Source organism: Chelonoidis abingdonii, chromosome 24 (assembly GCF_003597395.2).
Source record: "Chelonoidis abingdonii isolate Lonesome George chromosome 24, CheloAbing_2.0, whole genome shotgun sequence".
Lineage (NCBI taxonomy): Eukaryota > Metazoa > Chordata > Testudines > Testudinidae > Chelonoidis > Chelonoidis abingdonii.
Window position 1 is genome coordinate 25,332,464 of NC_133792.1, and position 27,120 is coordinate 25,359,583.

General features: G+C 46.5%; 1 protein-coding gene across 2 annotated transcripts in view; it reads left to right on the forward strand.

Moving 5' to 3' along the window:
* Positions 1 to 1,244: 1,244 nt before the first annotated feature.
* The window catches only part of MVB12B (multivesicular body subunit 12B), an 87,318-nt gene continuing 61,442 nt past the window's right edge, over positions 1,245 to 27,120 (forward strand). Inside the window, exons 1-6 of one of the 2 annotated variants that reach the window (XM_075060675.1) lie at positions 1,245 to 1,463; positions 1,657 to 1,779; positions 9,681 to 9,788; positions 12,988 to 13,084; positions 16,458 to 16,587; positions 16,905 to 17,027. In XM_075060675.1, the coding sequence (XP_074916776.1) occupies positions 1,669 to 1,779; positions 9,681 to 9,788; positions 12,988 to 13,084; positions 16,458 to 16,587; positions 16,905 to 17,027 (569 nt within the window). In that variant the 5' untranslated portion in view covers positions 1,245 to 1,463; positions 1,657 to 1,668. The remainder of the gene's footprint in view (positions 1,464 to 1,656; positions 1,780 to 9,680; positions 9,789 to 12,987; positions 13,085 to 16,457; positions 16,588 to 16,904; positions 17,028 to 27,120) is intronic. The other variant, XM_032769253.2, reaches the window with a different exon arrangement.

Genomic DNA, 27,120 nt, shown 5'->3' on the forward strand with positions numbered 1-27,120 from the left:
CCGTTATGAATTGTTAATTGCAAAGCATTTTGGGAAGTTGGTAGATTGTAGTGTTTTGAACTGCAAGCAACAGCACTGGGTTTTGGGTTGGTTTTTGTATATAACTAAACATGAGAACCATGTTTGCTGGAAGTTGGCAGCTGTGGGTGGGCTGCAGTCTCTCTATTCTAAGGGCTGCCTTCATTCTTCTGAGCTGACTGTGTGAAGCTAAGGAGTCTGTATGCAAAATAGAAGGGGAAAACACCAGGATTCAAAATGCAAATTCCTATCTCCAGATTGCTAGAAGCTTGAGTAGTCTAGAAAATGAAGGAAGCTGCATCTCCGTTTCTTTTCATTTTCAAGAAGTTGGTCCAGGCGATGAAGCAGAACTCTTCCTGACACCAATTGCTTCATTGACATCATAGGCGGATGCTGACTCTTGGGGTTTTGCTGGGTGAGGGTACTACAGATATGCTGACTCTACATGTAGCACTGTTATGTAGGACACCAGAGTCACCTTTTTTATTGCCTGCAGCACGATGCTTGCTCAACTCGGCAGTATGAAGTGTACACACCAGCACTCACCTCTGCCTGGTTTAGAGGTGATAAGTAACCAGCCCTGAAGAGGTTGGGGTTTAATTGCTGTGAAAAAGCCACTGAATGAGGTAGCTTTTTGCACAGCTTGTCTGGCTTCCCAGCAGTGACGCTCTTTTACACTCCGTGCTGCCTTTTCATCTCTTGGCGTCGGGGTGGTTTCCTGGAGCATTTCTACCTGGAAGCAAGAGAGGACTTGCCTGAATTGGCTTTCTTGGCAGGACGCCACATGCTCAGGCAATGGCTCCGTTCCCCCCAGCCTTGCCTGGACTCTGCCCCCTCTCCTTCTCCTCCACCCCAGCTAGAATTCTGTCACAGCCCTCCCACCTACTCCTGGGACCTGTCTGGCACACGCATCTCCCCTGACTGCACCCTCAGGCTCTCGGGCCCACTCCCCCGCGATGCTTGGCACACCCCACCTCCTCCCCTCAAAGTCACTCCAAACCCAGCTACGCTGTGCATGCAAAAGTCTCCAGGCCTGGCCCATCGCACAGCCTGGGCCTGTTTGCGCCTCCCTGCTGTCTCAGCTGTGTGGGACAGGCATGTCGTTTGCTGTCCCAGCTGCTGTACAGTGCCAGGTACGTGATGAACCAAGTGCCAGAAGGGAGGCAGGCTCACAGTGCAATCCTCAGCTTGTCTGATACTGAGCTGCAAGGGGGAGCCTTAGAACAGAGCCATTCAAAGTAGCTTCCTTCCCTCCAGGAACGGCAGGACCACCTGGGCCTGGTTGAATCACAGGGGTCAGTTTGCCTTTCATTGGGTGATGGGCTCAGGTTTTCTTCCGGGCACTCGATGGGGACCAGCCCAGGCTAAACATTCTGGAAACAATCAAGTTAATCTCAGAAGAGGCTGTTGGCCTGAATTCCTGACCTATCAGAGAGGGTGCAAATGTAAGTTCTTATCAAAAGCAAATGCCTTTTTAAAAATGCTTGAAAGCTTGAATGCTTTAAAATGCGTAAGGTGTGTGTGGCCATAGTGGTGGGTTGCTCCAGCACACAAACGGTGCTCTGGATGCGCGTGCTAGGTTTTCTGTCTAAGGGACTGTCTGCAGTGTAGCTCTCTAACTCTGACTCCCTGTTTCAGGCACAGTCCATAATGCCTGAAGTCCGAGACCTTTCAGATGCCTTGCCAGACGTGCCAATGGATCCTATCACAGGCGTTGGGGTGGTTGCAACTCGGAACCGGGCACCTACAGGTTACGACGTAGTAAGTAGAGCTGATAATGCCTTGGCAATATTGTTTGTTTGTCCTTTGCTTTGCAGAGAGCAGTGTCTCCTCCAGAGAACGGGCCAGCTGTTTGTGTGCTCACCTTGAAGAACGTGTTCTGGGGTTCCTTTTTTTTACCAGCCACCCTCCTCCAGGTCTTGGCTTTGGAAGTATTTTAGCAATACTTTCCGTGTGCTGTCATGTTAGTGCATCTCCTCCCCACTACTGGCATGTCATGCGAAGCACAAGACTTCTGTAATTACCTGGGGGAGGGCTTTCCAGAAACAGCTGGCCAGTATGGCACGCAAATATAGTAATCCTAGTAACACCCATCTTGAAGGGTTCCAAAGCACGGCACAGATTATATCTACGTGTAAATGAATCCTGTATCAGCTATTTAACATCACACCTCAGCATGTTTGAACTCTTCAGGCTGGAAAGCAAAGAATTCTACATCCAGCTGAAACTGCAGGGAGAAATTAGCCAGCAGAATGCGACCCTGCAAACCGGACTCTGGTAGGAAGCTGGGCAGCTGGGAGAAGTACTCAGCTACTGTAGTGTTGAGGCCATAGAAGTATCTGCATGGATAGACCGATGTGAGTGCTTAGCAGCTGCTTAGCTCTTAGGTCGATTGGTCAAATTGCTTTGGAACCAGAACAAGATTTTTTCCTGAGGCCAGTGACCCAACCAGTGAAAGATTCTAACATTAAATGTGTATAGCTGTAAATTGCAAACGTAGCTACCCCGTCAAGGCAGACCAGTCGTCCATCTGTTCCCCTCCTCCTGCTCTTTCCACAGTGCAGCACGCCAACCAGTCATCAGCCCCCAGCAGTGTCCAGTTAACTGCCTAGCCCCACTCACTCCTTTTAAAGCACTGGGTTGGGGCAAATAAAATGTAAAAGGGAAGGAAAGGGCTCAGGGCAAAGTTGTTTTCCCAGAGCCAAGTGAATCCTCATCTAAGGCAGCCGTATGAGCGTTTTCTCCAGTTCCAATGTAATTTACACCAAAGTACAGTAACTGGGCACCAATGAGCCTCACAGCACACTTGCTGCAGCTGACAGGTTAACTGACTTGAAACAGCAGATGTAACTGATGAGCCAACTAAAGGGTAAAATGCAAGGAGACAGAGTGCCTCTGCAGCAGAGGGGCCTGGGAGGTCTTGGGGAAGTATTTGGTCTGTATTTGTTTGCTTGCAGCCCCTCACCAGGGCCTTGAGTGGCATTTCTCTCAGTGTCTGGCTGATCCAATGGGTGGGCTAGGCAGGGCTTTGCAACTTCTGCTGCGTGGTGCATAGTGTATCATGCTCCCGCTCTTTGACAGCATCCCCTTTCTGAACCAAAGGCAAATACCCTTTCAGCCTGCCCAGCAGGAGCCCTTGTGTGCCCATCCCGATGGCAGGTGAGTGAGTTATCTGCACCACCTTCCAGAGCTCCCAGGATATCAGAATTAAAGATCACCTGGAGCGAGGATAGCCATGGGTAGGTGGAGGGGGTGGAGTGGGGCCAAATAGTCTCTTCCATCGTACGCTTTTCCTTGTAACTTGTTTGAGTTTGTGCTTGGAGACTACGGCTCGGTGTCCTTCTTGCAGAGAGTAGGCTCCTCCCTTCACCCTGTGTCAGGTGAACGTCCACTTGGTGCTCCCGTGGGAGAGGCAGTTCCCATTGCAAGGCAGCGCTGGCTTGGGCTCTCTCTGATCCCAGTGCAGTGCTGGAAGGTCCATGAGGACGGAGCCCTGCAGATGATGTATGAAGTTTCCTGTTTACATTAGTCTGTTTCTTTCCGCCACGAGTTTCCTGACAAGTGAACGCAGGCTTACATTCTTCAGGCTTGAAAGAGGCTCTTAAAGGCTAATCTGGTGCTGCAGCATTAGAGATTAATTGCTGGTGATAGTGCTTGGGCGTTTCCGCTCAGCATTTTGGTCAATGGCTTGTTAATCCCAGCTGCCTCTTGCTCAGCACAGTGCTTGGATCTGGGGATCTACAAATCGCACTAACCAAGGGCTTGTCCACACGTAAAACGCTGCAGCAGCCTAGCTGTGCAGCTGCAGCACGTCAGTGTAGACTAGGGTCAGCAACCTTTCAGAAGTGGTGTGCCGAGTCTTTGTTTATTCACTCGAATGTATAGTTTTGCGTGCTGGTAATACATTTTAATGTTTTTAGAAGGTCTCTTTCTATAAGTCTGTAATGCATAACTAAACCATTGTTATATGTAAAGTAAATAAGGTTTTAAAAAAATGTTTAAGAAGCTTCATTTAAAATTAAACTAAAATGCAGAGCCCACCCTCCCCCCCGGTCCGGTTGCCAGGACCCGGGCAGTGTGAGTGCCACTGAAAATCAACTTGCGTGTCGCAGGTTGCCTAACCCTGGTGTAGACACTGCCTACGCTGAAGGGAAGGGCTCTCTGCTGGTAATCCCTGCCCGAGAGGTGGTAGCTAGGTGGATGGCAGAATCCCCCTGTCGCCGGTGCTAGCAGTGTCTCCGTGGGGACTTAGGTTGGCTTAACTAGCCGCTCAGGGGGGTGGGTTTCTCACTGACCTAATTGTCTAGCCCAGCCCTAATTAAGCTTCCCACATGCCCTGGGACTGCGGTGAGCGTGAGACCGATCATGGCCCAGATCAGTGAACTCTCTGTTCAAGGCCACACAACGCTCCAGGAAACTGTGGGAGCTTTACCATCGACTTCAACGGGCCTTGGATCAGGCCCTTGGTAAGTGGCCGAGCCAGGAATAGATCCCACAGGAGTCTGCCCCCTCCTCTTGCCAGGTGACGACACGGCCACCCCACTAGCAAACGTGCACTGGGAGAATGGGCCTGGCTCTGCTCTGCTTTGGAATGAGCTTCCCACTGTTGGTGAGTGGGTTTGTGGGTGCTAAGGGAGAGTGGAGAGAGGGGGGAAGGTGAGGGTGGTGGGGTGACTAGGCCTGGCTTGTGCAAGGGAGCTGAGGCAGTGATCTGGGAGCTCAGGTGCTCCCCTTGGACAGGAGTGAACAAGACTCTTCTGGCACCTACGCTGGGTCTTGGCCTGCAGCTGGTTTTAAGCACCCTGTCAGAGGTGAGCTGCTCCCAAATGCACAAAGTCTCCATCCGTCGCCTACAGCAGATCACTCTCCTTGCCCTGCTGCGGGTGCCATGCTGGGCTCTAGGACGCCCTGCGTTTCTCACGTGCGCGGCAGAGAGACGTGTTCGGGTAGGTCTACAGTGCAATTAAACATCGTGGCTGGCCCAGCTCAGCTAACTCATCTTGCGAGACTCGGGCGTGGGGCTGAAAATGGGTGTAGCCACTAGGGTCTGGGCTGAAGCCCCAGCTCTGGGACCCCCCAGGAGGAGGCATCTGTCATGTGAGTGTGACTCAGGGCAGGGTGTGGGGCACATTGACCAGAAAAAACAGCGCTGGGGTCCTCTCCTTTTAGTGCTTCCCTCCTTTTTCACCAGACATGTGGGATGCTCCCTCGTGACTCAGCATGGGCTGGGGCATGCAGGGATGGGTGCTGAGTGCAGGGTAGGCGGAGAATAAATGGCATTTCCTGGGAAGATGCTGGGAGGTTTAATGTGTGTATTTGGGAACTGCCTTTCACTTGAGCTGCTCCTGCTCAGCTGATGGGGGTCTCAGAGAGACATGGCCAGATGGGGCAACTTCATAAACTTCAGCTCCCAAGTTTGTTCCTGAATGCAGAACCCTGACAGGCCATTTTCCGTCTTGGCTATCGCATGTATCTCAAGCTGAGCAGTGCGCAGCCAGTGATTGCAATACATTCCTTTCTACCATTGACTCGGACAGATTCTTTTCCTTGGAATTTAGTTTCCTGACCCCTTTTGATTACATTCCTTATCTGCGTAAGACGTGAACGTGTTACAGACATTCCTTCATGTTATAGACTTACAGCAACATTAACTCTCTAAACTCCTTTAGACAGCTGAGAGGAAGAAACAGACTAATTTTCGCTCTTGGATCTACCATTGAAGGAGACTTAAAAGCTGTTAAAATCGGCCTGCACCAAAGATCCTTGGTGTATTTGCTGCTCCCCAGGGACCCAGATGTTTACAGATTTTAACATCATCTGTGCAGCTCATAGGTAATTTTTAAAGGCCTGGGAATGAAGTCCCCAAACAAGTTAAATGTTATGCCTAAAAATTCAATTAAAATCAACCACAACAAATTCCTCTTCCTCCTCCAGAATGAGAACTACTGAAAATAGAGGCCTTGTCTAGACTTGTGCTAAATAGGTGACATAGAACAAGCAGCAAATGATTCCCCTGTCTGTCCTTTGCTCTGAAATCACTCCATGGTGGTTGCACATGCAATGGCCCCTGCCCGGCTGTCCTCACTGGGAACTCTTGCCTGGACAGAGAAATGTGCAGCTGTTGATTCTGGCTCTGTCGTTTGGATTTCCCTCAGGCATGCTCTCTATTTCAATCTCATGCATTTTAAAAGAACATGATTCTCCCAGGGGCTCCCTTTTCCCTGTTGGTCTGTGGAAGGAAACTCTAGCCACCTGCTTGTCGTGAGTCCTCCTGCAACTGCAGAGTCTGACAGCTTAGGAAAATGACTTCGCTTTAATTCTTGTGAATTCAAAATAGCAAAAGACACTAAAAATTCTCTCTCCAAGTGCAGAGTTTAACCTCGGGGATGGTTGTTGGACGAAGCAAATTATTGCTGAGACCATCCGTGATTTAAGAGGAGGCTTTGAGGTTTGATCCTGGAGGGCATTTTCCATGGGGGAATGAGAGGACGTCTTACATTTTCTTTGTCTTTGCATTCATTCCTTTGTCTTTTTTTTTTCATTTTGTTCTGTCCTGCTTCCCAAGGCCGCAGGAGGGAAATCCTGCCTTCTTTCCTGTTCCCTTTCAAACCTTCCACATCTCCTGTCTCAACAGCTTCTGCAGAATCAGGCCACTGTAAGGGCCTCTGCCTCTCACTCTCTGCTCCACTTCTTTTCCGGTCTCCTGCTCTCCCTTCTCCTGCCCCAAGTGGTGGGCAGATTGGTGGCTGCCTAGGTCTGAGACACACCATGACCGGTGGCCAAGATCTCCTGAGATCTGTGGCATGACGGGCTCTGGCACCTGCAGGCAAGTTCAGTTAGGGGATGTCTGCACCCTGGGGACTATACCAGAATAGCAAGGGTCAGCATAGCCCCATAGCGTAGATGCGTCTACACTGACAATGTTTGTCAGCTGGTGAAGGGATACCTGCTCACTGAACAAAGCTATGTCAGTGGAATCCCTCTTCCAGGGACGTAACTGTGTCTGCACTGGTAGTTATGTTGGCTTGCTACATCAGCCAGGGGTGTGGATTTAACTTTTCAGTGTAGATCAGGCCTTAGTGCCGCTGTGATCCTGGGGTGCTGCTGCTTGCATAGAGAAAGTGACAATTTGTGCATTGGGGCCTCCAGGAAAGAGTATGTGCACAGGAGCTAAGCAAGTTCTGCAGCTGATAGCCTGTTTTAAAGAAAGACACAAGATATGCCAGTTTCCTGGAAAGAGGCATGCGGCAGTAGGTCTGAAGTCACAAACTTAGCTTGAGAGGAGCCCACTGGACCACAATGCTAGGAATTGACCCCTTCCATCTCCACGTGAGCTTGTCCTATCAGATAATTGGGCTGCTGAGACCACACACCTCCCATGTCCTCTCAGGGCTGCTACGAAGGCCCTGCAGTGGTTTTCAGAGAGACGTGTTTGTTACGCAGGGAGCAGATCTGGAGTGCCACACCCGACAGCCTCAAAGTCATGGCAGGTGACCCATGGGAGGTACCCTGTTTCTGTGGAATAGTCCAGGAGATGACCGCTTACCTGTCACCTGGAATAAATAAATATTCCAGTGAGGTTATTCCTTCACACAGAGAGGAAACAGGGGAAAGTTGGCCCTGAATTCTTAGCATGGTTCACGCTGAGCCAGGAAGCAGTGCTTAGGTTTCAGTGTCATATCAGTTGTGTGGTTAACTTTCATCAAAGGTTCTGTGAAATACAACTTCCAGAATTATTCTGCAATAGCTGCTTATTTGGCTGCTGTCCTGACACTGCTGAATGTTCACTGCTTTATCCAGGAACGAGGAGTCTTAACTCTGACCAGCAACATCACAACGAAATGACCTGCAGATGGCAGGGTTGGTATATTGTATTGTGTGGATTTTTTAAGAATGAGAAAAAAACGATGTGATACTCAGTGGCTTAGAAAGGGTTGATCTAAAGTATAGAACAAATGGAACAGTGTCAGTCAGATGCTGCCTCAAATATCACAGGAATTCTGCATTCTGGGAAGTGGCAACTTTTCCGTTTGTCTTAAAGCCCCTAGGTGCATTCAGCCTGTTATGTTGCTCACCTGCATCAACATCCCCAAGCTCTATCATGCCTAGCAAACGCCTCACGCATTAGAATGAGCCATTTATGTGGACTGATCCCTGTTCTGCTTGCAGGACACAACTGGCCATATCCATCTGAAGTTCATAAGGACATAAGAACGGCCAGACTGACTCAGACCAATGGTACATCTAGCCCAGTATCCTGTCTGCTGACAGTGGCCAATACCACATGCATTAGAGGGAATGAACAGAACCGGGCAGTTTGTCAAATGATCCATCCCCTGTTGTCCAGTCCCAGCTTGTGACAATCAACTGATTAGGGATACCCAAGTTCAACACAGTGGCTTTGATGCAGTGCTCTCCAGTAAAGTTCAGGGCTGTTCCAATGGCACCTCTTTCTGTTACCAGGCCTGTCACTGATAGTCCTCTCAGGATCTGAATTATTGCTTCTCTGTCTTTCTCCTGAACCCTCCTAAGGATGGTCCATAAAAATGTTCTGTAAAGAGGCGTCTCTCCGTGCCTGGTTGCAGAGAAAGCTTGGGCTCTTCTCTTACGTAGTAAGAGGTGGGGCTTCTGCTGTGAACAGAAATTAAACTGTGAAGATGTTTGTGTCTTTCACTATTGGAAACTTTAATTTTTTCAGAGATTCGGCTTTCAGATGCATTGAGATCGGATAGGACAGGTCGAATCCTGCGCTGATTTACATCCTGGGTTCTGTATTGTGAGTCAGTGAAGTCTGTCCTGCTGCATTACAACAGTTCCTGCCCTAAGAGGCCTGGGAACACAGAGTAGACCTTGGATTAGGGGGGTGCTGAGAACTCCTCTAAGCTGGTCAGAGGAGACAGGAGACATACCCAGTGCATTAGCTCTAGGGACACTGGTGCTACTTCCGCATACACAGCCATCTCTGCAGCTGGAGTGAAGAGACTTTGAAGGGAAAGGGGGAATTTCACTCTCAGACAGGCACAGCTAAGTCTCTGGTTAACTTTTTGAGTGTGTGAACCAAGTGCAGCAATTCTGATACTATTGCAGTGAGTCTTTCTGTTGGAGAAAGGTGACTGTCACCTTTGTGAACTACCACAACTTGCAGTGCTCCTTGGAACTGATGTTCTGGGCATAAGGTGCTTTTTGAACTTCGTGAAAAACATTTGCACAACTGTTCACTGGTTCCACTCGGCCCCGCTTGCTGGGCATGTGAGCGTACCATTCAGGCAGGCTCCTGCCCAACTACTGGAGCTGGGGCACCTTTTGGAGGGCAATTTCCTGCATCCCTAAAATGTAGCCCTCTTTCCATGTTTGCAGATGCTGTGCCCCTTGTGATGGAATGGTACTGAGTGTCGTAATGTGCTGACTTTCCAAAGCTGCCGTTTCCTTTTTAGAATAGTTTTTGTCAGGGATTCTTTAATCAACTGGCTCCCTCGAGACAATATTCTTAGAAGCTGGGGCTTTTTTTATCCCTCCACTTTACCTTGTGAAATGAACTAATGAGATGCTGAGAGAATTCAGGCCAGCGTTAATGAGAATAGGTGTGAGAAAGATGTACTGCACATACATTAACTGTATCTTGGCTCAGATGTCCCGTCTCTCCCTCTGTCTCATCTTTCCAGGTTGCGCAAACAGCAGATGGCTTGGATGCTGACCTCTGGAAAGATGGCTTGTTTAAATCCAAGGTCACAAGATACCTGTGCTTCACAAGATCGTTTTCAAAAGAAAATGTAAGTCCATTTGCCGAGTGACTGAACAATTTGCTTGGCACGTTCTTGTTCCTAAACTGATTCAGTTTGGGGAGCCAGGATAATTCAAGCAGGTTTTTCAGCAAGTCCAGGTGAGTCTATGGCCAAGCTACACTGATGGGATCTTTGCTGTGTGTTTGTTCTCTTAATCAGCTGTTTGTTCCTGGGTAAAGCAGCTCTCTGAAAGATTTGCAATCAACAAAATGGAAAAAAAAAATCCCAGGAAAGTTTGTTTCATCCCTGTTCTTGCACTAGCATCTAGCACACACGCAATGGGGCAGCCCTTGCTAGCAATGCAGGTGACTTTCCTACACTGCCAACATAAGGAAAGCAAGTGTAAGAATTGAATCCCACAAGCCTGAGTGCTCTCCTGGTCCAGAGCATCATCCCCGTTTTCCCTGGGGGACTCACTTCCTCACCCTTCTCTGTCCTACTACAGTTCTTTAGCACTCACCCAGGGTTTTCAGTAGCTGTGTGTATGTCTGCCCTGGAATCATATCTTCCAACATGGATAGTCAGACTTTGTTCACAGTGTGCAGGCAGCAGCTATCTGGTGTGCCTCTCCAGTGGACAGCGGGCAACTACATCCAGCCAGTCTTGGTTGGTTGTGCTCTAGACTCACTTGGGTAAGGAGCTATTAGGCTGGGAAAGCCCGTGATCTGATGCCTTTACTGACTGTTTGTTTTTATTTGTCAGATGAGAATAATCTAAAAACTTTATATTTTCTGGAGAAAAATATTTGATTTTGCATTCCAAGTGCAGTGAGAGCCCTATATAGGAGGTACTACTTCTGCTCTCCATGTTTTGAATGTCAATATTGATTCAGTTTTCAGTGTTTTTGCTAATAACAGAGATAGAGAAAGGCAGCCCCCAGCAGCACAGTGGGATCCTGGTCCATAACTTAGGCTCCGAGCTGCTGTCATACAAATAAATAATAATAATTAATAATAGGCGGCTGATCATGGATCTTGACTTGAAAACCAAAGGATCCACCAACCCCCAGCCCCCGGCCTCGCTGTAAGCTGTCTAGTGTAACCATAGCCATGTTATTTTGACACGAATGACACTGGTTTAATGGGGTGCAGTGTTGTAGCCATGTTGGTCTCAGGATATTAGAGGCACAAGGTGAGTGAGGTAATATCTTTTGTTGGACCAACTTCTGTTGAGGAGAGAAACAAACTTTTGAGCTCGAAAGCTTGTCTCTCTCACCAACGCAAGTTGGTCTGATAGAAGATATTACCTCACCCACCTTGTCCCGGGTTTAGTTAACAGAACAAACCTAGTTAAGTCTCTGAGTTTCACTGTAGGGCTAATTTGTGATGTCATTTATTGGGAGCATCATTCTCAACTGTATAAAGAATCTTTGAGAGGCTTTCTAATTTCCCAACATGTTGACGTTTTCCATGTGTTGGTGTTTAAGTGTTGGGGACAGTGGGTTCTTTAACACTTTTACCTGAGTAAATTGTTTGCTGCACTCTCATACATACACTCCATTGGATCAGCACTGACTCCAGCCATTTCAATAGTTAATAAACTTAGTGTGGTTTTTTTCTTCTGCCTATCTGGTATTGATGTGGCAGAGGAATCATCAGTTTAACTGACGTTGAATGTTAGTGTAAAACAGACAGACAGTAGGAATAATACAACATGAAAGATGCATTAGCAAAGACCGTTTTATCAACCAGTCACTGTGCCTAGACAAAATGTTAACTGACATGTTCAGATTTTAGAAAATCAGCACTGCTCACTTTCAGCATCACCACTGTGTAGTGTTTAGGTATTGCTATGGAACTGTAAAGTTAAAAAAAAACACTGTTCAGAAGGTACGAAGCCCCTAATCAACCTGTTTTATTTCAAAGCCCCCCAATTCATAGACGCACAGTAATCAGACAGCATTGGTTTTTCTGAAATATTTTGCTTGCCCAGATAAAATAAAAATTGTGCCTGGCAGTTTGCAGGAAGTAATGATAAAATACACTGGCGGGGTCTCATAGCTTAGAATGACATTTTAATTGCTTTTTGCATTTCTGTTCATAAAAGCCATGTGACAATGAAAGAGGGTTTGTTTTTCTTCCACGTGTGAATCCAGAATATTGGCAGAATATTGGCTTTAAAGGGAACTGCAAAGGAAATGAAGTCTCTAAACAATTGTGGAGGCTGTCATACTAAATTGTTTTTTAGTTCTTCAAACCTTGATTAATAGGACAAGGTACTGGTTCAGAATTCATATGGATTCCAAATGAAATTTATCATTCCAAATGGCGTGAGCTTTTGGAGCTAGCACCATATATATTCAATATTAATTAGCAGAAGCATGTAATAACTTTGGCTGTGTCTACATTAGAGTCTCTCCTTAGCATTTCCCACCACTGTGACCATATAAACATCATGTGGCTTTCACAGCTGGACCATGCATCGGGCTTGTAGGCTTACAGTGCACTAGATGATGGTGTTTCTCCTTTAGCTCACTGGGTAGGGACCAGGGACTTTCCAGGAGACTAGCATGGTCTCTGTTTCCAGGGTGCTAAGGGATTACAGTGATGGGTGTGACAGAAGACCCTGTATAAACAAAGATGCCTGTAATCTCTTAGCTGATGACCCTTTGTGGGCTGTGTACATGCTGTAAGTAGGCAATCAGGAGTAAAGCTACAATTTTGGCACAGACATTTTTTCGTAAATTTCATGACAGAGGTTCGGAAAAAGTTGCTAAGTCACAGAAAGGGAGGGCGGGGTTGGAGAGCAAGCCCACTCACCGTGCAGTGGGTGGCTCCGGTCTTGCAGGGCTGATCCCGGCTCCCCACTCTAGGTGCTGTGACGTGGAGTTACAGCACCACTCAGCTTTGGCCCAGCCTCACCTCTGTCGACAGAGACTGGTGAACAGGCCAAACCTGAGTGGTGCTGTGACACCGTGAGCTAGGTGGCACCATTATTCAGTTTGGGGGCCTAATCACATGTGGTTTGACAGCCATTTCCGAGATTCAAATTCACGATTTCTATCACCTCTCTGACAAAATCGTAGCCTTAGGTCTGAGTTGTTAGCCTGGTACCTGCTCCTCATTCTTCAGTCACCCTCTCTGCTAAAATACTCTGCTTAACAGGGAGCTTCAAGTCAAATCAGCAAGAGAAGAAGAACCTGAATTATTAAGAGTCACACTCACCTGTTTTTCTCCTCTCTCTAAAGAGCCATTTAGGCAACGTCCTGGTCGACATGAAACTAATTGATATCAAGGACACGCTTCCTGTGGGCTTCATCCCCATCCAGGAGACAGTCGATACACGTAAGTGTTTGTTTTCACAATGCTGGGTTTTGTGAGCAGCAAGCTCCATTCTCATGCACATCTCATGCACAGCTCCAGCAGTGGCTGAGGGGGAAGAGCAGGCAGCATTGTTACATACGCATGTTTCTGGATGGTGCCAGGCTAGGAATAAATGGCATTTTGTTCCCATGTGAGATTGAGCCTGGGCTCATGCTGTACTGTGCAGAAATGCACTGTAGGCTTTTCGGTGGAGCTACCATGACTGCCCACAGGAGCACTGCACCTTTCAGCAGTGGTGGATCTTGCTCCTTCCCTTTGCATGGGCAGATGAGGCCCAAAAGGCACCTTGTGTCTGCCAAAGGCAGTGTGGTAATGTTGGTCATGAGCGGGTGCTCAGCGGGCTCCCAGCCTCCCTGCCCCACGTCTCCACCTCGTGACCCCAGTGAAGCTGGAATAGATGATTTCACCTGGGGCAGAGCACTAGACCCTGCTGCAGACTTCCCTGGCAGGTCAATGCAATCGAGTCAGATGACCCACGGGCACTCTGGCAAGATAGAGCTGCTTTTAAAGACCTGGCAGAACCTCTCTTTTGGTTACCTGTTAAACAAGCTCAGCTTCTGGGAAAAGATGAGTCTTTTCTGAGTAGTGTTGTAAAGGAACCTTTTGTGATGAGTCAAACTTAAACATCAAAAGCTGGATTAGTCACTTAAAAAGGGCTCCTTGAATCATTCCCCCGCATGTGTCCTGGGGCATGCAGCTGTGTAATAGTCCTTATCTCACTCGCTTTCATTAACTACACCTAAGGTGTTAGATCTCCTAGATACACAAGGGATGACACCAGGTATCCAAATGGCTAGTGGGACATGCCCCACCTCTCTTATCAGCCCTCATTCCCCCTAGTGCTTTGAAGGGGAGGGTTCTCTGGGAGCAGTTAACCTTTTTCTGCTGGTAAGTGTGGTATTGAGCTCTGTATGTGTTGCTTGTACACGTATGACTTTATAGCCCTCAGATATGAGCAAATTGGTGCCCATGCACTGGGGAGCTGGGGTGCACATGAGCCTCTCTCATCATTGCCAAGATGAATTGGAAGGAGAATGCCCAGAAAATCCTCCCCTTCATTCCTGCAAGGGAAAAGCAACTTTCCAGATAAATACCTAAACTGCACTCAGCCCCAAGCCCTCTGCACCAATTAAGCCCGACTGTTGCACCCCCTGCATGCTACAGAAGAGGTCGGTGCACCAGCTCTGCAAACCACTCTCAGGCCAGTGGCTGGGGCTTGTGGGAAGGGGCTGCAGTCACTCTGCCAGTGCACATACTCACAGGCCCTTTTTGCCAGTAATGAAATGCAGAACAGTTTGTAAATTGAATCTTCATCACAGATATTAATTCATCTGGATCTGCAGTGCGTGGGGATGGTTGGTGAGTCACTGCCAGCCTGGGGTTGATTTGTATGAGTGACCAAGAAGGAAAAGATTCTGTAACCCATGACTGACTTTCCAGTGTCACTGCCCCCGGGAACTCCAGAGCACCTGTGGAGGAAGGGTAGAGCCAATCGCTTACCAAGGAAACACCACAGGGTTGTGGCTGGAGAATAACTTTAAATTAAATCACAGTCACGTAACCTGTGGCTGATGGGGAGAGGACTGCGTGATTCATTTACAGTGTATTCTGCTGCCCTCCATGCGCTGTTTGTATAAATAAAGTGGTGCATTTTCCCTGCCTCCATGAGCACGTGTAATTAGCAGTTCTAGTTCCATCGCTGAGTTTGCCACAGGTGGAGGAATTTAGCAAAATGTGAAAGTGCTTGGCAGATAAGCCAATAAAACAAGCGTTGTGATATTCTGTAAGTAAAGTAACAAGGGCCTCTCATTTTGTTCAAAGTAAAATTTGTGGCTGTGTGTTTCCATTTGTAGTTTCTGGGCTTATAACACAACGCACTAAATGTACTGCCCCCTGGCCATCTCAGCAAAGTGCAGAAATGTGGGAGTCAAAAGCCAGGCTTCTACAATCCACCTTTAGACGCCTAACTGAAAGTGGCCTGATTTTCAGAGTAGCTGAGGACCCACAACTCCACCTGACTTGACTGGGAGCTGTGGCCACCTAAATCAGGCTAAGCTGATGCTGGCTGTGGTGTGTTGAATGGTGTGCCTTATACCCTCTAGGGTCACAGTCTGTATTGTCTGTGCAGCTCTGGGACACAGGTTAGTATGGTGTTTCCAATGGCCAAACCTTAGGAAGGAAGTGGCTCGAGATGGGTTTGGCTAGGAGTGCAGCAGGCCTGTGAAATCCTGTTCTATTAAATATTTTACTAGGCTAGAATAGGGCTAAAGCGGTTAATGTAATTCAGAGATTATACTAAAGTGGAAGGAGTTATAAACAACAGCAAGGGCAGAGAAATGTACAGGGACCTCCAGAGATTAGTAGGGCCAGCATATGGTAGCAAAATGAACCACAGCTGGGAGAGCAAGCATGCATTTCCATAAACTCAATTCTTTAAGACTGAAGCTTCTGGTACAATTAGACCTTAGAGCTTGGCTAGACTAGGGAAATATACACTGGTGTAGCCACACTAGGCAAATTTCCGTTACAGATACACTGCATGAATGCAAAATGGGGTTCATGCCAGGACGATTTACCTTGGTAACTTCCTGGGGTAAATTGTACGATTGCAGCATATCTACACTGGGCGGTTGCACCATTACAAGAACTACACTGGTGCAAAGAGCCCAGCATAGACAGGGTCTCGGATGCATTTGGGTGAGGTGTTCCTGAGGAGATCTGAATCTGAGTGCATGCACTTCTTCTGTGTCACCCTCTGGGGTCCAGTCTCTCTTCCATCTCCACCTCCCTAGTCTCACCAGATGGCAGCATTTTGCTGAATGCTCCCAGTTTGAGCCTAGCTGAAGGGGACACTTACTAGAATTTAATATGCTGCCATGCACGAATGGCCATGTGAAAAAATCTTGATCCTGGGTTGACCAATGATGCTGGTGACTTTCACGTGTGTTACCAAACACAGTGATTGCTCTCCAGGCTGCTGTGGTGAATGCTACCATGAGAGAAGTGAAGTAAATGATATCAGAGATATAGGACGTGGAAACAACAGCCTGACAAATTCTATTACAGAGGCTGTAATTCTTTGTGGTATGTAGTACCTAATCTTCTCTGTAGATGATAGTATGGAGAGAAGTACTGGTAAATAACAAATCTTGCATGCCCCACAGAAGGACTAGTGTTAGAAAATTCAGTCAAATGCATGGCTTTGCACACTTATTTGCTGTCCACCTCATATTCCTGCCATAACTATCTGCATAAGAACTGAAGATGCAATAAATAACTTTTATATCCTGGTCATGCATAAAAACCAGCCTCTAATCCTGGTTTCCTTTCACAGAAGAAATAGCTTTCAGAAAAAAGAGGCTCTGCATCAAATTCATCCCTCGAGATTCTACGGAGGCTGCTATTTGTGATATCCGAATCCTGGGCAGAACTAAGCAGGCCCCTCCACAGTACACATTCATAGGGTAAGCAACCCTTCATCCAGAGGATGTTCCCATACCTCAGCATGTACCAAACCCATGCACTGTAATTTCCTACAGGAATTAAGTGGGATTTTGCAAGTGTTAATGTTTGTGAAAAAGCTCTGAGATCACTGAAGGGAATGTGCTATATAAGTGCAAAGTATTATTCTGCTTGGTATGAGAATTTATTGATCTTCTGTGGTAATTAGCCTGGTTCTTATTACACAAGATTTTTCTTGGTGAAACTTGCCGATGTTTGATATCATGTGTGCATGCTGCATTTGCTAATAGCATTAATTATTTCTCTGTTACATACAAAGGGAACTTAACAATATGGGTATTTGGTACCGAATGGGCAGGGTTCCACGAAACCATGACTCCTCGCAACCCGGGACACCTTCCTCCCAAGTACCAGCTTCAACACCAGCTCCTAACCTTCCGAGGTAGGTTCTGCCACTTGTCAGTGTTTTCTGTGGTTCTCTCCTGTTGCGCATGCCATGCTGCGTATTTTAGCTGAACACTCAAGCCAGTGGGACTGTGACCAGTGGGCACTGTCCCAGTATAAATTATTACTTGGTCCACCCTGATATGATGGGGGAATATATGCTAGTCCCCAGAAAGCTGTGCCAATGTCGTGCATAGATGGCAAATGGATGGAATGGGGATGAGAAGGTAGCAAAGTTAACAGAACAATAACAAAAATGCATTCACTGAGGGCTGCTCGGTGGTCCTGTTTAGCACGCAGGCCTGGGTCAGAGTGTAAACAATTCCAAGCATGAAACTGCCTGTCTTTTGTGTCCTGTATACCAAAGAGCAAACAATAACAGTATCATAGAGCTTCTCACAGTTGCCCCATATCTTTGTTTTTAACTGAATATAAAGCATCTTTGGTCTTACATGAGTGCCTAGGATTCTCCTTCCTGGGGCAGGCCAGTGGTCTGTCTAGACTATCTTCACCATCCTCCCCTCCACTCCCCGGGAAAGTGGGACAAAGGGAGGGGGGAGCATTCATGCCGTTGGTGGATTGTGCCGGCTTGTTATATAAGAGTGGGGAACAATTTTTTCCTAATCCCCAGAACTGAAGCCTGAGGTTGCTTTTCTTTGTCATGTCCAAACCTGTGACTTTAGGCCCCACTGCTGCCGCTGTTCGTTGTGCACAGACCCAGCTGCCCACCATCACACAAGGAACTGCAACAGCAGGGCCGTAGAGCTGCTGCTAATGTCATGGCTTTGCTCTTGCAGTGTGTGCGTGTGTCAAGTGTGTGTGTGTATTTTATATGTCAGAGGAACAGGAGTATAATTATCACTTACAGTTATTTACCACATTTTCCTGCACAAAGCCTAGTGGTGGGGGTGTTTTTAAACAACCCCGCACGCAGAAATGTATTGAACAATTTATATTATTGGCATTTGAGATGAAAATGCAGCATTGCGTGCAATGGTGAGAGAGTTGCTCTGAACTCATAGCCCGGGCAACCCCAATTGGAAAACGTGTTCTTGGTGGGTTTTTACATATTTTGGAGTGTCAGTGTTTTGTTAGCACATTCAGTGTACTGCAAATACATCTAGCGTGTGAAAGGAAATGCTTGGGATTTATATTTCTAAGGAGATTGGCAGATGGGAATTCCATGGAGACTGTAAATTGTCCAAAGTTCAGTGTATTGTCTGGCTAGAAGATGCTGCCCATATCCTTGGTTATTTTGCTTTTCTGTGCATTTTAAAGAGTGGCAGTCTTAAAATTGCTTGAAAAAGGCTTTTAACAGGGCTATGTGGTATAACTTTATCCTGATGAAGGCCGGTATCTGGGTAGGGGCATGCTCCCATGCCCTAAAGTGTGCTTATAACCTAATGTATTGTGGTGACTTCTCAACCATCTTCTGTGGTTTATTTTTGACAAGTCACTTCACTGAAAGTTGTGCTAGATCTCATCTCTTGTGCTGTCTGAGAGGGGTCCTTGCTGCATGGTAAAGAGAAAAATTATCTTAGCAAGAGAATGTCAGTGGCTGTCCTTAATCACGAAGTGTGGATGGGTCATTTTATGACTGAGCAGGGAGGACTGCAGAATGGCTCCAGAGCTGTTGGGAACAGGCCAGAACTGGAGCTCAGAGCATCAGCGACAGTCTGAAAAGAAGTGTTTACAAGGCTTATATATTTTATAACCTCTTGTTGTACAGTTTATGGTTTACAATGGCTGCAAGGAAATTGGATCAGTTTTGTTTTACTCGCCAAATAAAACAAATGTCAAAATAGTCAATATAAAATGTATTCTAATTTGGCTGAGTTAAAACAGCCAGTATGCAGTGGAATAATTGAATGTTACATTAATGCCTCCTAGTAAAAACCACCTGTCTGTAGCTGACTCTACCCTCATGCACCATGTATGATTTACAGGTAACTTTTACACCGGAATAAAAACAGCCCAATCATTCAAGGCATCTATTCATGTCTGGGTTTTTTTACATTGATTATTTATTATCCAATATATTTTTTAGAAATAGAAATGTATAGAAGGATGCTCCTTGCAAACATTTCTTATTAGAGGAAACATATGTTACTTGAAAAGCTGTTTTAACACTTTATCAACAGGGTAGTAATTTATTCAAGCTTAATGTCCATGGAAGACTGTAGTCACAAGTAACTTTTTATTTTAACATGACCATAGAGATAAGAGAACACACTTGCAGCCAGTTTGCCATTTTATTCCATGTGGATATATTCCAGCAGTAGCTGCAAAAGTCTGTTCTGAATGACTGCGGATGCCAAGACAGAATCACTGAACAGCGCATTACACAACTAGTGCTATTTAGCTGTTAGGTTGGTCAGATATTTGAAGGGATTCTCTTCAGTTTCTGACTTGTTGTCATGGTATAATTCCCCACTTTGAACCTTAGCGTCCAAAAAATGGGGTACCAGCATGAATTCCTCTAAGCTCAGTTACCAGCTTAGTATTTGTAGCACTGCCACCAACCAGGAATTCCAGTGCCTGGTACACTCTGGTCCCCCCAAAACCTTGCCTGGGGAACCCCAAGACCCAGATCCTCTGGATCTTAACACAGGAAAGTAAACCCTTTCCCCCCCATTGCCTCTCCCAGGCTTTATCTCCCTGGGTTACCTGGAAGATTACTGTCTTCAAAGTCGGGGGGTCTTGAATCCAAAAGCAGAGAGAATTCACCTTCCTGCTCATTTCTCTCTCCCCTCGGGGAGAAAGTAATCTAACACAGAGAGAATTACCTTCTCTCCCCTTTCCTCCTTTCTCCCACAATTCCTTTGTGGTTCAGACCCAGTCTCGTGGGTCTACCAGATAAAAAAACATCAGGTTCTTAACAGAAACTTTTATTAAAGAGAGAAAAAGACAGTAAAATTGATCTTTGTAAATTTTTAGTGGATTACGTACAGGGTTTTTCAGCTGCTAGGACACTGGATAACCCTCCCAGCGTTAAGTATACAAGTCCAAATCAAATCCTTTCAGCAATACAATTTGAACTCCTTTTAGCCAATATACCAATGAACTTTCTTCAGCAAATGCTCATTTGCAAATAAAGAAAACAAACATAAGCCTAACTTGCCTTATCTACCTAGTACTCACTATTCTGAACCTATAAGAGCCTGTATGGGAGAGATTGGAGAGAAACGTGGTTGCACATCTGGTCACTCTCAGACCCCAGAGAGAACAAGAACTAAAAACTAACAGCACACACACCAACTTCCCTCCCACAAGATTTGAAAGTATCTTGTCCCCTGATTGGTCCTCTGGTCAGGTGACAGCCAGGCTCACTGAACTTGTTAACCCTTTATAGTCAAAAGAGATATAAGTACTTCTGTTCTATTAACTCCTACTATTTGTTTATGACACTTGTTTTTATAAAATACCTTTGAAATCAGGACAATATGTAGCGTATCCTCAGTGCTTCGGAGTGCGTGCTAACACTATAGTACGTACAGATAGACAACAGAACACCCCAATGTGTTACTGCAGAGCTTCTTAATACATTGGTTTTCATTTCTGTGCTGGGCAGGTTCAGCAGACACATTAATTATTGATTCTCGTGATGCTGGCATGTCAGAGTTCCATCACACATGCTTTGCTGCTCTGCAAGAGACTCGACTCAGCACCTTACTGTGTGTCAGCATTGCTGCTTCGTCCATCTGAGGTTCTGTTCAGGCCATTCGCACTCTGGACTCTGCTTAGTCCCAGCATCGGGACTTCCCTGTCCCCTCCTGTTAAAGTGGGAGAGGGTTGCACTAGGGTTTGCTAGTTTGTTGGGAACTTGGAACTCCGTTGCAAGTTCTGTACCGATATCTAATGAATGAAAGCTTTTGCTAAATCGTTTGCCTTTGAATGTCCTTAGATAGAGTTGGCCAGTGGCTTGGGCGTGTGGGCTTCACACTATGCTTGTGCCTGCCCTTTTGAGAGAGAGAGAGAGAAGAAATCTATACCAAAGTACATTAGTTTCAGTCTCATGAAAGACGGTTCAGAAATCTCTGTCTTCTCATGCGCTTGTATTTAATGCCTGGCTGGCAGCATCCTGGGTTTCTCAAAAAGTGATGCCTGCAGTGGAAACAAACCTATGTGCTCTTCTTTAAGGACATCCCTGTTTGCTAGCATGCTTGCTACATCCAGGATACACCTCTCTTCCGACTATGGGGTAATACACCGTTGATTTCAATGGAGCATCCGTTCAGAACTGCGGAGCAGAAAGAGGCAAAGGGCTGAACACAATTCCTCCTGCCAGTATGGAGGGGGAAGGATTGCTTGTTTCCTGTTGCGGGGATGTTCATGTTGCTTTGGCTCTCTCTTGTCCTTCGTATTCCCCGTTACAAGCATCTGTGCTTCTGGTCTCCTGGACCGAGGCTGAGACGTTGCACTGTGGAGTGCGACCTGATGAGCTACCATTGTGCATTGTAGGATGATGCGGTGTCAAGTCACCCTAGGATTTTTCTCCCTGTATTTTGTGCTGTGGGCAGTGTGGAGAAATACACCTGCCATTTCTCATCTAAGAGGCGAGTGTTAAAAGATCCATTCCAGTGACTTGAGCTGCCTGTAGCAGGAATGTTGGACATGGAGCTTTACACTGCTTTCCTAGGTGTGTTTGCTGGGCACTGCTGGGCAGTCAGTAATTAATGCAGCTTTGTTGAGAGAGTTGGTGTGAGTAACGTCTCTTGTATAAGTTGGTGCTAAACACAGCACAGTGATTGCTTCACCTTAGGGCCTTTGGGGGAGGGGGTTTCCCAAAAGCAGGTGCTAATGATAAATATTTCAGCCTTGCCTTTTGAGGACATCAGCTTAGTTGCTGTGTGTGAATGGCTTGGGGACCACAGCCCATGTGTGCCGGAGAGTGTCAGGGTCACAGATTTGGTGTTTAGGGAATAAGCACTAGCGAAAGCTTCATTACAAGTTTGCCCCAGCCTGCAGTTCTGCCTAGCAATTGTGTATGAGTTCAGCTTTCTACCTGGCTCTTGTGCTCTCCATAAATCTAACCTCAGCTTTTCTGGGGGGAGCTCTGACTTCCTGCCAGCACAGGCAGAGCTCCCCGAAAGCCATCTCGCTTGCTGAGGCCTGCATATCGGCTGCTGTCACAGCTGTTACATTCCCTGCGTTTGTGTGATTTCTTGGTTAGCAAGTGCCTTCCGAGTTCCTTCCCAAGGTGCTGCTGGAAGAGCCTCCACCACACTCATTCAAACAATCTTCTAACAATTTGTCAGCTTCCAGCAAGATGTCACTCAGTGCTGCTGAAGTGTGTTTTACAATGACAGACATAATTGCCCTTAACTTTTTGCGTGGATGTTATCAATCTGTGGCAGATACTTTGGGAAATGGAACACTTTGATTGCAAAAGATGTGTCACACGGGTTTAATCTTACTCTCAGTGAGACTGTGATTCAGTCACAACTTTTGCATGTTGCTGTCAGGTTTTGAGAACGTAGATCTGCGCTGACCCTGAGAATCGTTCAGTCATTCCGATTGCAGGGCTGTCATCTGAAAGGTTAATGGCTTATAGGGGAAAGGAGAATCGTGCTGCAATCATCTTGTATTCAGATCATGCTTCACCATGGCCTGGCTCACAGAGCTTTCAGGCCAAAAAGGCTCCGACCCCTCCATCCACCTTCAGAACTTGCCCGCTCCACCTCCTAGGCAGATTGGGGTACGGTGTCTGGAACACTTGTTTCGTCTCCGCTTGAATTAAAACCGAGCGAGGGACTGGTGTGGAGACATGAAGCCTTTTGCTTCTAGGTCCCTGGTGCAAATTTAGCCCAGTCACTCCGTGGCAGAAGTTTGTTAGCAGGGGGCCTCAGTCTGGTCCCTGGTGGACGGATTACAGAAACCACCAGCAGAGGTCCCCTGTGTAGGCAGCTTCAGCTGAGAGGCCATGGATCAACTGGGTTGTGAAGGCTGAATTTTCTTCTTGGGATGGGGTGTGCAGCACAGTGGAAGGGCAATGGGGGGAGCATGCACTGCTGTTAACCTGCAGTTCCTGTTCTGCCAATAAAGGACTTCAGTCCATGGGGCCGCTCTCACCAGTGAATGGTGAGTATGCAAGTTCACTGGGAAAATCCTGGTGGTGTTGTAGGGGGTGAGTGGGCTGGAATGCCAGAATGCAAGCTATTGTTACAGCAAATTAATCAGAGATCTGTAGCAATGCCGATGAAATGAACGTTGTAACTTCCTAGCAGTGGGTTTGCAGGCTCCTCCAGCCTGCATGCCTTTTCCTCTTTGCTTGGAATACAGACACAGTCTGTGCCACTGAATGCTTCACATTGTAATGAAATACAGAGCTGGTGTGGATGTTCTACCAGGAGAGCTCTGTCTGGTTTTGGTAAGAGAGTGGCGAGTATTTAATGTAAATTCTTGGAATAGGAGCAGCATGTGTGAATTTTCCTCCCATGCTACTGATTTTGTTTTGAATAGTTGAGTTACTTCCTCATAGCAAAAGTTCATGTTTTGTTCATGTAACCCTTCTACCCCTCTGAATTGGCAGCAACAAGGGCTGGGTTCAGTATCCAGGGGTTCTGTTTCAATAACACAATGCCAAACCAGCTTGAGCCTCCACCCAGTGACCTGGGAAAATCTTACACACATCCCTAGGTGCCTCAAAGAGGCAATGTTTCCCCTCTCGCAAGCACAGAGTCTCGGTGTAGCAGAAAAAGTTTAATTACATGAGATAAACAACAAGCACTAAATTGGGAAAACACCTCAACTAGAGTTCCTAGACCAAACCTTGAGCAAAGACCCACCCCAGGAAATTGGGCTGTGTCCTTTCCCCTGGGCTCTTGAGTCCAGCAACCCCCAAATCACCCACAGTCCCAAAAGTCCCACAATCCAAAAGTCTCTGTCCTGGGTCAGTGCAGCCCCAAAGTTCAAGAGTCTATCTGCAGAGGTCCCTCCCCCCAGCCTGGGTAGAAAGGGGCACCTTACATGGTCTGGGGCCAACTGCCCTGCCTCTCCGTGGGTTCTGCTTCCGCCTTCTCCACGAACTGCTCTGCTTTACCAGCCACTCCACACTGCTCCTCCAGCCATCCTCACAAACTGCTCCGCTCCACCAGCTGCTCTGCTCCACCAGCTGTCCCGTGAGCTGCTCCAGTTGTCCCTGCAAACTGCTTGGCTCTGCTTGCTCTGTGGGCCGCTGCACCTGTCCCACAGCTACTCCGCTCTGCTAGCCGCTCCACTCCACCAGCTGTCCCGTGATCCGCTCCAGCCGTCCCCGCAAACTGCTCCACTCCGCCAGCTGCTCTGTTCCACAGCATAGCTTCAGGCCTCCCCACTAGTTAGCACAGTACTCAGTGCTCTCAGCTAAGAAATTTCAGCTCTTTAGTGATTTCGGCTCTTTAGTGATTTCAGCTCTTAGTAGGGGAGCCCCAGTGCTAGTGCACCATTAGCCCAAAGTGAGTTCAGCTTTGTAACCTGTGTTTAGATTCTTAAGGGAATAAAAAAAAATCAACTCTGACATTCCACCGTAGAGAGAGGAGTGGGTGGAACTGGTGCTTCTGGCTCCACAAGGAGACTACACCACCAGGCACAAATACCTGTCCCCAGCCTCTCTCAATTCACTGGGTTTTGGAACCCATGTCCCTTGTGTAGCAAGTCACCCAACTGAGGTTGAGTCATTTCTGTCACAAAGCAGTCCCACAGCTCGGCAGTCTGGGATGGGGTAGGCGTGCCTATGCAAATACATTCTCTGAAATTCTTTCCACCAGATGTCAGGGTAGAGCTCATCCTGACTCTGCTTACATTCATATTCCCCTGCGCATAACTGAGTTTGTGACAAGGGTTTCTGGCAGAGGGATCTGTTGATTTTTAATTGATTTGTTTTATTGATGGCATTTGAACTGTGGCATGTAGCTTGAAAGATGATTAACATTTGGCTTTCTGTAGGGAAATTATAATATACAGGAATGGGAGTCAATAATGTGCTACCAGTGGATGTGGCGAATTGGAGAACTAAACTCAGTGTAATACTGAGCCAGTCTCTCCCACGCAAAGGTGAATTGAATGGAAGAGGAAAGACTTGAACTGTTCCTAATCTTTCTTTTCAAAAAAGTATCAAGACACATTATTTAGAGGTAACAATATCCGGTTCTCTTTCATGCACTTCAAACCCATTTACTGAGCTTATCTAGCTTATCAAACATGAGCTCATGTATTCTTTGAGCTAAAGGTTCAAATCACATTTATTGTGACAATACGGGGGAATATACCCAGTCTTTTATTAACCAGCTTATTCTAAAAACATGTCAAGTTGAGGGTGGGGCCAAGAGTCAGAGAGCAGGTGTGCTGAGTTGGGATTTGTTGGAAGACGAAGACCTGCGGGGTTGAAGAGATGAGAACGCGAGAGACTGAACTCTTCCAGGAGGAAGCATTTTCCACAGCCCCACTCGGTGGCACAGTAGGAAGTGCATTGTAAAGAAGTACATCTGTGATCAGTGTACCCCCCATTGCATAAGAAATATGCTGAGAACAGTTTGCATGAGCAGAGAATGGGAAGGCAGGTTGACATATGGCCATTTAGGGATTGTTTCCCATTAAAGACTTGTTATGAAACTTGCACTAACCATGCACAACTTGCATCCGGCTCTGCCACATGAAGATGGCAAAAAATAGGTTAAAGTCCAGTGCGTTTTAGTGATAGCCGGTGATTAGGAAGAAATATTGAAACTGTCTGAACAGTTCCTAGCCTGAGAATCCCCAAAGCAGCTGAGAAAGAAAGACACTATCTACAGTTAAGAGAAGTTTGATTTAGTTAGCTCGTTTTGAGGATGGAGGGAGAAATATTAGGGAGTACGCAGACTGAAGATGCTTCAGTCTTCTCAGTATTGTTTTTCTTTAGAGAACGCTCTTCCTAAAGGCATTCTGCCACTGTGGCGTTGTTTGGGATCACTGAATACAGCTTGTGGTATTCATGCAAAGGAGCTGTGTGCTTAGTTGTTAAATAAGCCCTTCTGGGGAATTGGGAGTTTATTTCTAAAACTGCAGTGGTGTCTTCTAGTTAATATAATCTCTGCCACTGTGGATCTAATTGTGCTTTCACCCTGAAGTATGTGAGAGTATGTTCAGGGAGTAGCTGTTTCCATCAATCACTTTCACCATTTTTACTTTTCTCCAAAACATTTCTAGAGTTTATTGGTTTTAGACTCTTGTCAGTTACTATTTAAAGGCCTGGCAGTGCTCTTTCTGGAGGTGCCTGTGTGTGATTTCTTGGGGAAATGGCAATATGAATGTTGAGCATTTGTTTAAAAGGCTTTGTGGGAGTGAGACTGCTGTTTCTAGTGATTTGGGGCCTGATCCTGCAATGCCCATTGAAGCAGTGGAAGTCTTTGCATTGACTTTGATGGCTTTGGATCAGGCACCATATTCTCCTCTTCAAACAGACTCATGGTGTATTTTGCACACAGAAGTGTTTAGTTCTGAGAGAGGCTTGTGAATTTAGGCTTTGTTATTTTAAGACTGATTTGATAGTATTTAAAATCTTCACTGTGGAAGCTTACAGTGCATAATTTGATCTTTTGAGTATTTCTGTGGTTTGCTCCTTCCTGCCCCCCACCCCCGAACCCAGTTTCATTTTCTGTAGAGTTGAAAACTACTAATTCTAGAGATGAAGGATATGGAAAGCTGCACACACTTCCCATTGCAGCCTCCAGAGACATCAGACTGTTCATCTAACACAACAACTTCATGAACCCTTCATATTTACAGGCTGAGGTCTAAGCACTTTCATGCAGTCCTCAACTTACAAGACTTGACTAGGCTCCAGCTCAGACTTTCAAGTTGGGTAAATTAAACTCAGAGAGTTGACGAGATTTGTTTTTTCTTCTCCCTGTTGGGCAGCTGTTATATTCTGCTTGTTTAAATGTATCTGATCATAAACAAATCCTCCATATAGAGCAAGCGGTAAGAGCTACACTCTGCAGTGAGCTCTGTAGTTTGGACTGGGGCTTTCATACACTAGACCAGGCACTCCCTGTTATGACTATCTATTTTTGTTCCATTTACTCCTGTTTAGAAGTGATTATTTTAGTTTGAGGAAAATAATCTTGACTCTA